Consider the following 14,885-nt stretch of genomic DNA (forward strand, 5'->3'; position numbering starts at 1 on the left):
TTCTCTTTCCTATTGCACACCCTTGAATAAAATTTTCCTGGCCTATTTTATTATGTCCAGTGCGATTTTGCTTTAACAGTACAAATTTTACCATCTCACCAGAATAAAAAATATTCCTGTTGTTTGACAGTCTGTTAACTCCTAAAAAATTTGACTACCAACAGAAATATGACTCTTTTATTTACTATTCATTGATGATCACCAGTTGTTGAAATAGTTTTTATAGAAAAATACACCTGTACCCATTTTATATCAATATGTTAATATTATAATTACATGTGTAATCTAGTTTAAGAGAGATGGTAGAATGGTGTCACTTAGAGGAGCACTTGAATTCTGTTCAAAGATTCACAAATTGATATCTTGAATCCAACAGCTGTAGGTTTTATTACTACCTTATAAAATATTCTGAGTGCATGATAGAAACTCAGTACATATTTTTAACTGAATGAATCAGAGGTAGAAGTGTTTATTCTCAACTTCTCATGGCATATTTCTTTATGTCAGAAGTTCACAGTTGCCAGGGCTCCTGGGTGGCTCAGTCAGTTAAGTGTCCCACTCTTGGTTTCAGCTCAGGTCATGGTCTCTGGGTCTTGAGATCCAGCCCAGCGTAGGGCTCCACACTCAGTGGGGTGTCTGCTTGGGATTCTTTGTCTCCCTCTCCCCCTCCCCCAACTTGCACACAAACTCTCCGCCTCTCTCTTTCAAATAAATAAATCTTAAGAAACTAAGTTCACAGTGGACAAAAGCATGCAGAATGGAACTTGAAAGAGTAAGCTGGTGTATGTATCTATTTTACCTTATAAATGTTTTAGAGCATACCATATTGATTGATTATTTATAATAATTTAGATGAGTATCAGAGTACTGACATTCTTCTGTTAGGTGTTGAAATTTAACTTTCAGGGATTTTTTTTTTTTACCATATTTTCCAAGCGATACTCCTGTAACTGAATTGTAATTTGACTCCTAGCCGATTGTTGGCCAATGAGTAACACAATTTTTAAAAAAGAATTTATGAATAACCAGCTATATCTTCAAATTTAAATTGGTTGTCTTTTGGATCAGTAGTATTTTCCTGTTGTCTTGAAACTTTGCTTCAGGGGATCCAGAAAACCAACCAAGCAACAACAGCAAAACCTAGAACTACATATGCCAAACTTAAACCTCAGAAGTATTTCCCTTAATTTTAAAAATACAAAGTTGGGGAACTCAGCTTCAAGGAAGAAACAGATGTCCTGTCTACATAGTCCTTTGGGAAAGGACCAAACTGCTTAATTTTTGTGGGCTTTCCTAGATATGATTTGATCAGAAAAACAAAACTCAGTTTCTTTTGATATTTAAAGTCTATTTATGCTTAGCCAAATCCCCAAGTAACCTCATAATCTTCCTGTTTTTAGTGGAGATTGCTGGTTTCTTTTAAGCCTACTCCCATTTCTTTGAAGATGGATTTGGAGCAGAAATAAAGGGGAAATGGGTATTAAGCCAGAGAGTCTGGTTGTATGTTATTACATTTTCCTCATGGTATTTCTCATCATAAGAAGGAGGTTGAATCTATTTTGCTGGTAAATAATCTGAACAATAATACTGAACTTCCCAGTCCTCTAAGGTACCTCCTGCTTATTGTAAATCTCTCTCCTTTTACCACAAAACATTTTCTATAAGGGCACAATTTATTGGCCCAGTTTGTTGCATAAAAATATACTCTTTGTTTTGGAACATTCATGAGGAGGAGAAAAGGGATTATAATTTTCCCCTTTGGACAGCCCATTGATCAAGACCAGGAGGATTTGTTCCCACATGGTAAATCCATCTTTAAAAAAAAAAAAAAGGCAATTTTCCAATATATGATTGCAAGAATGAGAGTCTGTTTCCTTTCCAAAGGAGCACACCATTTTACATATTTTGCATCATGATGTTGGGCATAGAGTCTATTTTCATCATGAGAATTTTGGGAGTCCTTGATGCTTTTCATCTATCTATGCAAACATAAATGCTCTTAAAAACGTTCTGACAGACTTGCTGTTCACCCCTAAACACGTGCAGAGAATTCCATGTCAGCATCAGGGATTAAATTGTCCTCTGGAGGTGATTTCTGTCAATGAAATACATTTTAACTTAGTTAAAATGAGTTTAATGAGTCATTTATTGTAAAATGAAGCCCCAGGTGTCTCACAGAATCTGAGATTTCATTAGACTGTGGTCATGCATCTGTAATACCAAGTGAGAAATGCATTTAGTCAGTGTTTTTCACCTTGGTGTTCTTAACAAACAACCTTTACTTTGGTACTGACCCTCTTAACTGAATTTATATTTGAACTAGACCTATTGGGATATAGTTTATCTTAAAGGCACTAGTCTGTTTTAGCTGCTTGAGCCGTGGGCCTGCTTTCTAAAGAGAGTGCTGCATAATTGATGAACAAATCACTCATTCCTGTAAGAAATATGTACTGAGGGCCTACCATGTGCCAAGGCGTTTTTTAGGTGCTAAGAATACATCAGCAAACAAGAAGTCAAGATCTAGTCTCTCGTGGAGTCCACATTCCAGAAGATACAATTCATTTATCTGACAGACATTCTGAGTATTTAAGTATGAGGATTTATACAGGGCATTGGGATACAGCAGTACAAGATATCTCTTGCTTCAGTGAGCTCCTAATCTAGAGCAAAGAGGAAGAAGAAGTTAAATAACAACAAGACAGCGTAATTGAGGTGTACATGGGTCCTGTAAGAGCATAGACGTGAAGGGACCAAATCCAGGCACAGATGAGGAGAGGTGTCAGAGAAAGCTGATGGTCAGCCTGAGGGTCCCAGCCTTACTTGCTCTTCAGCTTCTACCATTCCTCCAAACACTATGCATTTCCTTACTTTCCTGTCTCCCACCACTGCCTCACACTCAAAATCTCTGTAGTTGAGTTCCAGCAATCCATAGCATTTATGAAAAGTTATGATGCTTTTCACCAAAAGAGAAGTGGTTCCTTAAGTGTTTGACCCCCTCCTTAGTGACAAGCATGTATGCAATCACTGAAATGCATGCTAATTTGGGTTTTAGGGAGCAAATGTGATAAATACTGTTGTAGTGTATTTCTGACCTTGGGACTACAGATAGTCTTTCCTTTCATCTTGTCTTGTTTCTTGAAATCTCTAAAGGATCTAAAAATTATTATTTTCTTTATGGTGCTTCCTTCCAATCACTTTGCTCTTATTTTTATCAAAAAGAAAATTGATCTTTAAATCTTTTGAATCCAGGCATTTCGATCCCTTGAAAACCACAAGATGATGTGATTAGGGACAATTGTCCCTGAAAAGGTAGGTGAGTTAGATGATTGCCCTCCTCCCACCCCCAGTGGTATCTATGAAACAGTAACAAGTGAACTGAACCCGGATTTATAATTTGAATTACACGTGACTTCCCAACATTTTGCCAATAATATTTGAGAATCAATGCTTGATAATGTTGTAGCAATTGCTTTAGCTGAAAACATACCAGTAACTGTCTCACTATTGGCAATTTAAGCATCATCTTTTTGAGTTTGTTACTCTAACTTTTCCCGTGAAGCTGAAATTCCATTTGTTAAATTGGTTTGACACTAACCCCATTTTCTTCAAAAAGCAAAGTCAGGGGATTTAAACATTATTAATTCATTGTTTTCAATCGTGTCTGTGTCGGGAAATGTTAGCATTTTCAGCGATTACAATCGTACTTTTCGACCTATTTTATTTGAAGGTGTACTTTTTGAAGGAGTGGTTTGCTGCAAGGATGTATTCAGTCGTTTTAAATTGCTAATTGTACTTTAAATCCTGCCTTCCCTCTCCCTCCTAGAACAATGTAAGTAGCATTGAAACTACAGCCTTTAAAAGGAATTGATTTTCAAGGAGATGCTTAGAAGCAAGAAACTTCACCTTGGCAATAACCACACATAAAGAAGAGGCACACAGAAAGTCAGAGGGAAGTGCTTTGCAAATTGACGACTATGTAGAAGCCTGTTAGCTGATAACTACCAACCAGCAAAGGATGCCTGCAAATGACTCCCTTGTCCCCTGTATTAAACATGGGCTCCAGTAGAATCAAATGTTGATAGTGGGAGGAAGTAATGTTTATGGCTGGACACAACCAATTATCTGTATTCAGAGATGCATAGCATGTAAAAGCTTGGAAGGATTAGATCTTTTCCCTTCAGAGATGGAGAAACTGAATCTAGGAGTGATAAAGTTACTTTTCTTAGGTCACAGAACAGAGCTAGGATTACAGTGAATCATGCCTATGCCGTGATACCTGTAATTCTCAACTGGCCACCGGGAATCCCTCTATCTACCCCACATACCAAAAAAGCAATTTGCTATTCTTTTCAAGGTTCCCAAGAAGTGTAGTCACTAACCTTGATTAATACTTATCCTTCTTTGAAATTTAAGTCTCTCTTTTTCTTTTTTTCTTTTTTTTTTTTAAAGATTTTATTTATTTATTTGAGAGAGAGAGAGAGAGAGAGAGAACATGAGAGGGGAGAGAGTCAGAGGGAGAAGCAGACTCCCCACTGAGCAGGGAGCCCAATGTGGGACTCAATCCTAGGACTCCAGGATCATGACCTGAGCTGAAGGCAGTTGCTCAACCAACTGAGCCACCCAGGCGCCCCTCTTTTTCTTTTCATCATCTAAGAAATGTGTACTTTGTTGCTTAATATTTTCTTGATTATATTGACTGCCTAATCATTTACCATTTAGGTTAAAAGTGAATGTGAAATGGCAAGTTCAATGTAGACTATTGTTTGGTACCATTTATAACTTACCATGATCCTAGTCACAGTTTCTAGGAAAGGACAGGTAGGGGCTCCTGAGTGGCTCAGTTGGTTAAGGATCAACTCTTGATTTCGGCTCAGGTCATGATCTCAGGGTTGTGAGAGTGAGCCCCTCATCTGGTTCTGCACTGGGTGTGAAGTCTGCTTAAGATTCTCTCTCTCTCTCTCTCTCCCCCTCTCAAAAAAAGAAAAAAGAAAACAGGTATTTTTTTTTTACCAATAGGGAAAAGATTATATTCATAGGAGTGACTTGGAAATTCTGAATTTTAATCCTTTATTTTTAAAATTAATATCAAGTGCATAAACTTTTTTCAAATGCTTACACCTTTATTCTTAGTATTCCAACTCCTGATTAACTCCAGAGTCACTAGTTTTAAGAAGAACATTTTAATGTAAGTTCTAAGAAGTGACAATTATTGTATCTTTAATTTTTAGATATATTGAGACACGTTCAATTTAATTCCGACCAAATTAAGGAGGACCATATTTATGACTTTATTTACGTTCTTCCTTTTACCAGACAATGAAAATTTTATTGCTTACAATTTTAATTAGCTCACAAGAAAAACACAATTGTAAGGCTAATTTGATATTAAAACTGATGTAAAGTTCTGATGAGATGAAAAGTAGCATTAAATGAAATACTGGGTTTTTCTTGTTCTCCTTTGACTTCCGCATTTTCACCATTCTTATCTCTGTACTTTGCCTTAGGAAGTTATGAGTGAAAAATCATTCCATTAATATCTTCAAAATTAACTCAATATATTTTATTTAGTGAAATCAAGGTGGTATCTATTTTATAGTAATTTTATAGTAATTCTTTTTCGCATCTACACATTAACCAGAAACTGGTAGGTCTATGATAAAACTTTGAAAGAAAAAACATTTTATGGATGATTTGTTGTTGACTTCTGTAAAAATCTTGTTTAATAGTATTTTAAAGAAAAATATAGGTTATATACTTTCATATGTTAAAATAATATGTAAAGATGTTTGCATCTTGCTTGTTTGGCAACTTACAGGGTTCCTTTGAATCAGTATTTGTTGACAACCTGGGTATTGTCAGTATTTGCCTAAAGACCTTAAACTGGAAGCCAAGCCTCTAAAAATGTTGCCCTCTTTCCCATGACTTTATTTAAATGCAGCTCTCCTTTAGATTAGGAAAATATATTTACCTGCTCCTATTGGTGGGTTCTCCACATATAAGAACTGGATACCCGCCCCCCGCCGGATAATCTAAACAAGCTGTGAACTCTTGCTGGAAGTAAAACATTAGAGATTATATATAATCCCCAGGATATACTGTTCCCAGTGTTGTTCCAGCCCTTTTTTTCTAACTAGCTTCAAAGCCCATTGCCTATTCTCTGTTACACAAGCTGTATTACAATCTTGGGAGCTGTATACTCTTTAATGGATATAGAGTGAGTAGGTGTGGGAAACAGGAGGCAGCTCTTTACTGCCTTGAGAAGCCATTAGCATGGAATAGGGAAGTGATTGACAGCCTTGCTGGCCAGCAGCCTACGCCCCAATCTTAGATACAGGGTATACAGTGTATGGTTGCTAGAAATATCTTCCCATTTCCTCTCTAGTCACGTTAATATTTTAGGAGTTTAGACACTAGTCAGCCACTGAACATCTCTCATTCTAGCCAGCTGCCCTAAAGTTAGGCAAAGTCCTCCCAGATACTGGGAAATCTGATTGGTACTCTAATGCCTAGTGCTTTTATGACTTGACTTTCTTTTTTGTTTTTCTCAGATATTTCCATTGGAAGTTCCAAGGGGTGAATCATATGCAGCTAGCTACCTCCCATCATACCCCAGAAATTATCTCAGTTAAATTTAAATCAGAAAGTAAAGTATTTTTTTCTATCCTCTAAGATGAATACATGCCTAATGCTCTGGAAAATTTTAAATATACAGCAGTTATAAGCAGAATGCTATTAACCTTCAAAGTTATTGTCATCATTACTGTTAACTGTTATGCACTTCAACAAATGTTTACAAAGCAATTATCCGTTTTGAGAACTGTCATACTCAAGGTAACCAACCACATGTCCTGTATACGCTAACTCTACATAAATAACTTTGGCTCATATTGTTTTTGTTTTCATTAATAAACATTGGTCAACTCCTGTGTATAAGAAAACACTATGCTAGAGGCAGGCTGAATTAAGATGATAACCAAGCATGAACTACACACATGCTGAAAGGAACAGATACATGTGCAAGTAATACACAACATTGAAGAGACAAGGAGGGGGAAGAATTAAGAGAAAGATATACTCCAGTGGTTAAGAGAGATGGTTTTAAACTTATATTGCCTGAACTCCAATAGTTTGGGTGTTATTACAGAGGGATCCTTTGGATAGAGGAAGTTAGGAGGCCCGGAGATGGAGGACACAGGTTCCAAAGGCTGATTGGAGCCCAGTAGTGGTGAGCCCACAGAGGAGAAATCAGAGGGGAATGTCTGAGCCAAGGTCTTGAGGATTAGAGTTCATGTAATGGCCATGCAAGAGTAAAGAGTTTAGTGTCCCTAGAATTTGGTCCAATAAATATTTATTCAACATGTCTAAATGTGAGATACTGTGTTAGGCATTGGATATATAGTAATGAATCCATTTATACACTAATGGAGAGAATTAGTCACACAAGAAATGTAATACAGTTATGCAGAAGTTATGAGAAAGAAAAGCCAAACAAGAGTGCTAAGGGAGAGTAAGTTTGAATGTGCATATTGTGTCCTGGTGGATCTCAAAGTGAGGCTGGGCTAAGAGTTAATGCATGACTCAGAGATAGCCAAACCAAGCATAGGGTTTGCTGTCACCGATAGGTAAAAGATATATTCCAGAGGAATGGAAGAGTAAAAATCAAGGCACAATGGGAAAAAAATATTGTGTACAGTGAACCCTAGCAATTTTAGGTTGGTAGAGCCCAAATTTCCCAGAGAATATCCTATATCCTATACCAAGCTTGCTTGTTTATATCCCCAGCCTTCCCATATTATGCTCATATTTCCTCTCACATGGCGTATAAGCAATGAACATTGTTCAATAATTGTGTCATCTTCATTATAAAACCTTCAGTTTCACCTACAGAATTCACACTAGAAGCATCTTCAGAATATTTGTGTTTCTCCATTATTTCTGCTTACAGTCCCTGCTAAACTGTTACCAATCTCATTGGGCACCAAAAATCAGAGGGTGGCAGCTAGCAGATTTAAATACTGTGTAACACTCGGCTGCATTAGGGAGACATGGATCCTTTTTTTAAAACCAAGAACAAGATTGTTCATCCTGGTGTCCTCCAGTATCCCTTTAAATATATAATGCATGTTCATGATAATAAACTTCTGGCCTTTGAGTTTCTTACCAATTTATTTTGACAACTGATGTTTCTATAACTCTTGTTCCCCCTAGGTATGTATAGTTTCCTTGTGCCTTCCCCTGTACCAGTACATTTAGTTCTTGCATATTCTACAACTCTTAACCTCTAACTTTGGGTCTAACAAATTTCATCATTTGTGAATTGCTCAAGAAAAAAAAAGATATATAGTATTAGTAGTTTTTTAATTTCTATGTTTAATATCTTTATATTATTTGTGATATTCTTAATAGATATAATTAATTTAGTGTATAATAAAGTCAAAATAGGTATCATTTACCTAAAAGAAGCAATCAGTGATAACGTATTTCTAGGGTTAAGTAGCAAAACATCATGCAACTCCCATGACATGCTTTGTTATTCATAATCCTCAAAGATCCATGTTTAAAACTTAGACCTACTTTTATCAGCTAGTATCATGACAAGCTGCATGAATGGTGTGGCTGAGATCTAAGAGAAACTACCATTTCCAGAACTATCCTCCATTACTTTTAAGGTGTCATTCAGGGCATTTATTTACGTTTGTACATTCTGTGTTTGAGTTCAGTAATACAGAATTCAGAGATGCCTAAGTGGAGGATAAATTACTGACGTATGAGAGCAAAATAGGATCAGATTATGTACTGAAGATTTCTTTAAGCTGTGCTTTCAATTTTCAAGTCTTTTGTGATAGTCAAATGAAACAGGTTTTCTTGGGAGAAGTAACAGAACTGAACGCTCTATGCCTCTTGATGTCTGTGCATGATACTATTATTCAAGGTTTAAAAGAAATGGTCTTTAAGCATTGAGCTTGCATAATTCAATCTGTCCTCACTATTCGTCTGTTTACCTTATTAAATTGTGGTTGCAGCAAAATGCTAGGAAAACAGAACTGCTTCTGGAAGGTATTCTAATGACAAAAGTCCAGAAACTGGACTCAAGTCAGATGTTAAGTTCACTCACTCAGTAGACGTGTGATGAAAGGAGAGCCTCTTGCTTCATCAATGTGATAGGAATACAAGAATAAAAGGGCATTCTGGTTGAAATAGAGCATTTCAGGTACTGAAGTAAGTGACAGCATAGTTGCTGGAGAAGGGGAGACTCCCGTGTAATTGTTTTCCAACAATGCTGGATTCCATTGGAAATTGCACTTTCGGTGTGTACACACAACACTCCCACACTTGAAAGGAATTCTGCACTCATCCCTTTGACAAATTACATTCTAATTAAGCCACTTCACATTTGTGAATGAGAAATTTTTAAAAGCTGAGATTGCTTTCTCTTTCATTTAGTAGAGACTGTGGGAGTTTTCTCTCTTTTTCAAAGATGTAGTTAAGGAATTAATCGCTGACATTAGAGGGCACACTGTTACATGGATTCATTGGTTTATGTTTTAAAAGTGCTCAATGTTTTTGTCTTGTAGGCACTTCTCATGTTTGTCTTCTAAATACATGTGCCCTGGTGTCCCTGCTGTCATGAGCACCTTGTTGGCGAATATAAATGCTTTCTATGCTCACACAACAGTTTCAACAAATGTACAGGTTTCTGCCTCAGATCGATTTGCCGCTACCAACTTTGGTGTAAGTATTTTTGGACTTTCAAATTCCTACTAACTTATGGGACTTACATTTTCTTTTTCTTTTTTTTTTTTTAAGATTTTATTGATTTATTTGACAGGGGAAGAAACAGCCAGAGAAGGAACACAAGCAGGGGGTAGTGGGAGAGGGAGAAGCAGGCTTCCCACTGAGCAGGGAGCCCAATGCGGGGCTCCATCCCAGGACCCTGGGACCATGACCTGAGCTGAAGGCAGATGCTTAATGACTGAGCCACCCAAGTGCCCCCTGGGAGTTACATTTTCAACATACTTTGGATTCCAGATATTCTTGGAATCTTACTGTAGGAGGCACATCTTTTAGGGAATATCTTTTAGTATAATGAGCAAAAGCTAAAAGTTCATTGGAAACATACCCGGTAAAATAACGTTGGCAGTCAGTAGGCATCTTCATGGAATTAAGTCTTCCTATCTGGAATGACCTTTTCCAATGAGGACACACATAAATTTTCTGAAAGAGTAGTGGGATTTTATAGGACTTTCTCCATGTATGCAGATTTAGGATTCACCATTTCAGATGCTGTTCCCTGGTAAAAGTGAGTTTGGTTGACTTCTCTGGAGTCTATTAGGCTCCATTTATGCCTCTGATTGGTTTTTACTGGTGTTGGTAGATATCGGCACATCTTCTAAGTAAAACATAGTAGGTGTATAAAGAGTCTTAAGAGCTATCTGTACCTAATTAAGACTGTCCATCTGAAGTATTCAAATGCACCAAGGATACAATGGAAAATAGAAATGCAGGTATCCCAAGGAAACTCAAGTATTTAGCTGTTGCACCTGTCACTGGAACTCATTCTCTATAAGCCTCATTAAGTTGGAATTGACAAGACTGGAAATCAGATATAAATGAATAGTAACTGCAGTATAATTGTGCAGATCAAAACTAAGACAAAATTAGTGAAGATGGAGAAGGAAGGACAAATTGTAGAGTTTTTCACGGCATAGAATCAACAGCACTTGGTGTCTTTGGTGATGTGGACAGGGAAGGAAAGGGAAATCTGTCTGGAGAGACTCCCAGTTTTGACTAGGGCAGGTACCTGGTTGCCAGTAGCTCTGTTCAATAACCCTATGAGACAGGTATTTTTATCCTCGTGTGTGTGTGTATACATGAAACTAAGATCCATTGTAGGAGAATGACATTTTCATGACAATATAGTTACTTTTTCCACTGTACTTCCAAATTGGTTCACTGAATAGATTTTTGTTGTTGATTATGTTGTTAGAAATTAAATTTTGGGATATGTGTCATAGAGTAGAAACAAATGAGAATCAGCAAATAAAAGCGTGTGAAGTCAGTAGGGGGAAAATATGCTGCTGTGTGTACTCTTTTTCTGTCCTTTTCATCTGAAAGAAAATGCATGTGAGGCATGTGAGATGAGTTGGAATGAATCAAAGGAAAAAGTAATTATTATTTAATGACAAATCAAATTAAGTGCTAGTAGAAGAAAACACTATCTAGGTTAGGAGTCATGGGATTTGAGTTTGTATTCAAATTTAGCAAGCCAGTCCAGTCATTCTAGCCTCAGTTTCTCAATCTGCTCAATGAAGATAACAAATGCCTCTCTAATGTGTTTCTCAAATTGAAGATGAAAAGCAAATGAGGTAAAATATAATAAGCCAGTTTGTAAAAGTTGAAAATGCTCTATAAATATTAGGTGTGAGGATTTCATCTCTCCTGCCCTACCCGCAGTATAAACAGCATACCATCAGATACTTCTGTTAGACACATTGAGTCTTGTAAGAGCCAGGACCAAAGAACATTCACTGGCCAACTCAACAAAATACTATTGTAACCGATAACAGAACATCAGAATAGTTTTCTTATAAAAACCTCATCTTGATGATAAGATTGTCTTGAGATTTTACCTGTAACATAAAGCACTCAGTGTTATGTAATTGTTTTGCTTTTAATATTCTTCCTGGGCACCTTGTAGAGAATAAGCCAACCTTGTGGAACAGAGCCTTTGTAGCTCTGAAAAAGAAGACGTGTCTAGATGATTAATATCCGTCATAAAAGCTACTTGGAGGAAAATGAGATAGAACTTCCTGCTGACCCAAAGAAGAAAAACCAAATTGATTTCACTATTTTTCAGTGACAACATGATTATAAAAAACTTTATTTTGTAAATCAAATAACTTACTGTAGAAGAGGGCCAAAAAAAAAAAAAAAGAATTTTTTTCCTCAAACTACATTTTGATAAACTGATGATTTGGTATATAAATGTGACTGTATTTTTCTCTACCTACTGAAAATAATGCTATTTGCTCAGTCAGATATACCTAAGTATAATGTCTCCCACTTCCAATTTAGGGCCTAAGGTTCTTATTTACCTGAATTCTGAATCTGATCTGTTGCTCCTGACTTAAGAACACTATTATATGGGTCCAGACATTTTGAGTATTCAAATAATAAGCCAGTGGAAAAAGCTTTTCTTACTTATGAGGATTGTAAACAAACATATAGGAAAAGAAAACCATTACTGTTACAATTCAGACATTTTTGTGTACAATTGTTATTTTTAGTCATGGTTTGGATGAAAAATGTTCACAAATGAAATGAAAAGGACAAGAATACTTGAGTGTGAAGAAGAGGAACAAGCAAACTTTGTTGAGGAAAATGGTTAAATTGGATGAAAATGATAAACAATGTCATAATATGAAAGACAAGGGAAAACTATTTTGAGAAAAGGAATCTATATAAAGACTGTCAACTGTTGCAAAAAGTTCAAGTAAGATGGGGAAAGAAATGACCCCTTTAAATTTGGGAAATAGGAGGTAATTATTTAGTGAAGCAGTTGACATTGCAGCCTAATTTCATTGGGTCCTTCAGTGAAAGGCATAGATGAATAGTTGTGTAAATTAGGTTCATTTATTCACTAAAATATAATGCAATCACTACCAATCATGTTTTTAAAGAAGTTCATGAAATTGAGCACTGTCCATGATATAATGATAAATGAAAAAAATTAAAAATTCTATAAACAGTCTAATGCCAACATTGAAAACAACACACACAACTGGTTTAGAAATAAGACTGGAAGGAAATGTGCCAAAATGCCAATGATACAGCCACCTGGTGGGATGATAGCTAATATTTTGTTTTGCTTTATGTTCAGCTTTATACTGACATTATAAAACTTATATTAATTTTGTAATAAACATATGAATGAAAGGGTGACTATGGTTCAGGAAACTATTTTGTTAAGGAACTGGACTGAAAAGGGAAAGACTGGTCAAGGGAAGATATTGTCATGAAAAAGATTTTATTTTTACTGGCTGGTTGGGTAGGGATTTTTTTATTTAATAAGGTAAATTGAAACATGTTTATAGATTATCAGGAAAGGGACTAGTTGTGACAGTGAAGTTGCAGATTTATCAGAGGGAGAACATGTGATGCTGTGACATCGCAGAGGAGAAAGAAGAAATGTAGTCAAGAAGACAAAATAAGGGACATTCTTTGGAATAAGAAAGGACAATTCCCTTCTGAAATTTCAGGAATAGTATAAGTGTCCTTGCAGAGAACTCTGACCTTTTGATACTGGAATGAAAAGCTGGGATGTCATACCCCATTTCCCTAATCTTCTCTGTGGTTGTCTACAAGAACAGGGTATGCTCATCTACAAGACAGGGGCTATGATACAGATGCAGGAGGTGAAGGAGGTTGTAACAGGTTTGGATACGTTACCAAAGGGAATAGAAAAAGAAATGCTTCAGGTCCATGTCAGAGGAATTCCTAGTAAAGCTGAAGGTCTCATTTGATGTTGAGAAGCATAAATCACATTGTCACAACAATGCATGTGACTGTGAGATTTTCTCAGAATTTTGCAGCATTCTGATGCTCATATAACAGATATGGCAGAAAATTGGATTGACTTCAGGTTGAAATTTTGTAGAAAAGAGGCAATGAAGGGTGAGTGAATTAGTACATAGATGAGGTTGTCGAGAGAAAAGTTGAAGTGCTTCACCATGGGGTCTAGGTTTGAGAAGTGGCACCAGGAGAGACAGAGACAAAAAATTTAGGTAGGAACATAATATGTTTCAGTTAAAATTTCAAAGGGGAAGTCTTGGGTCCAACATGTAGCTCTGGAAGTAGACTATTGAAAATTGAGTGTAATGGAAGTAGACTATTGAAAATTGAGTGTAAAACAGTTATAGTTTACTTAAACCTGCTCACAGGCAGTGACTGTTGAATTTTCAGGAATACTGCAAGCTAGTTGTTGAACATAGCAGTCCTTGAAACCAAAAGTATTGAGAATACTAATATCATGGAAATTGGCAAATGCTAAAAATCAAGGCATTTTTCTTTTGAAGAGATGATTTAGCAGCACACCACTGAGTGTAAAGGTTGTTTGGAGTCAAGATTAAAGAACTTTTTTGGATAAAAATCCCCGCGGGTGTGGAAAACACCATGGGTAGATCGAGGGTTGGAAAGGAAGAAAACGTAAGTTGGGGTTCAATAGCTCAACTTTAAAGAAAAGTCTTTAGAAAATTTATTTAGTGAGTTATCTTAAAATGCAAATAATGAATTATTAGTAAAATTAATACTTATGTAGTTCATTTTTTTCCCTAACATATATACCCTCTTTGACCCAGCCAGTGTTCCGCAAAAATAAATAAGCTAATACTAATAAATATTTCTTTGTCAGTACATATGTTCTTTTCAATATGTATTCATGTGATACCTCACATAAGGCGCTACAGCAGGTAGTGGAGGGACTAAAAGATAAATGATGACTTCTACTCTCTGAAATTAATGGGATGGTCACATAACCTTATGTAGCGATAACCCTAAGTCACTCCCAAAATGTGATTAGTGTCAAAGGAGGTTATACTTACAAATTTGCTTTGAGAGTGAAGAGGGGCAAGTGATTGATTCTTTTCAGGGCCCATGAAAGTTTGACAAAAGGAACAGAGCTTTTAGGGATGAGTAGTATTTTCCAGGGTCCAAGAATTAGTAGGGAGCTACCTTAGGTCTGGAAAGACATTTGAGTAAAGTCAAGAGTAAAGATACAAAATAAGTTCAAAGTGTATGGAAGGTAGCCTGCCTACTGTGTAGGGCAAATAGAATAAAAGATGGTAGTATAAGAAGGAGCTGTGCTCATGGGCTCATAGTAGATTGTT

The 14,885-nt window shown here is 36.4% G+C and overlaps 1 protein-coding gene across 3 annotated transcripts in view; it reads left to right on the forward strand.

Moving 5' to 3' along the window:
* UNC13C (unc-13 homolog C) overlaps positions 1–14,885 on the forward strand; it is a 601,702-nt gene that overhangs the window by 277,741 nt on the left and 309,076 nt on the right. For all 3 annotated transcript variants that reach the window (XM_028100275.2, XM_088025127.1, XM_028100274.2), the window contains one exon: positions 9,576–9,732. In XM_028100275.2, the coding sequence (XP_027956076.2) occupies positions 9,576–9,732 (157 nt within the window). The remainder of the gene's footprint in view (positions 1–9,575; positions 9,733–14,885) is intronic.

This window comes from Eumetopias jubatus, unplaced genomic scaffold (genome assembly GCF_037043125.1).
Source record: "Eumetopias jubatus isolate StellerSeaLion01/CBP00866 unplaced genomic scaffold, mEumJub1_p1.0 scaffold_7, whole genome shotgun sequence".
Classification (NCBI taxonomy): Eukaryota; Metazoa; Chordata; class Mammalia; order Carnivora; family Otariidae; genus Eumetopias; species Eumetopias jubatus.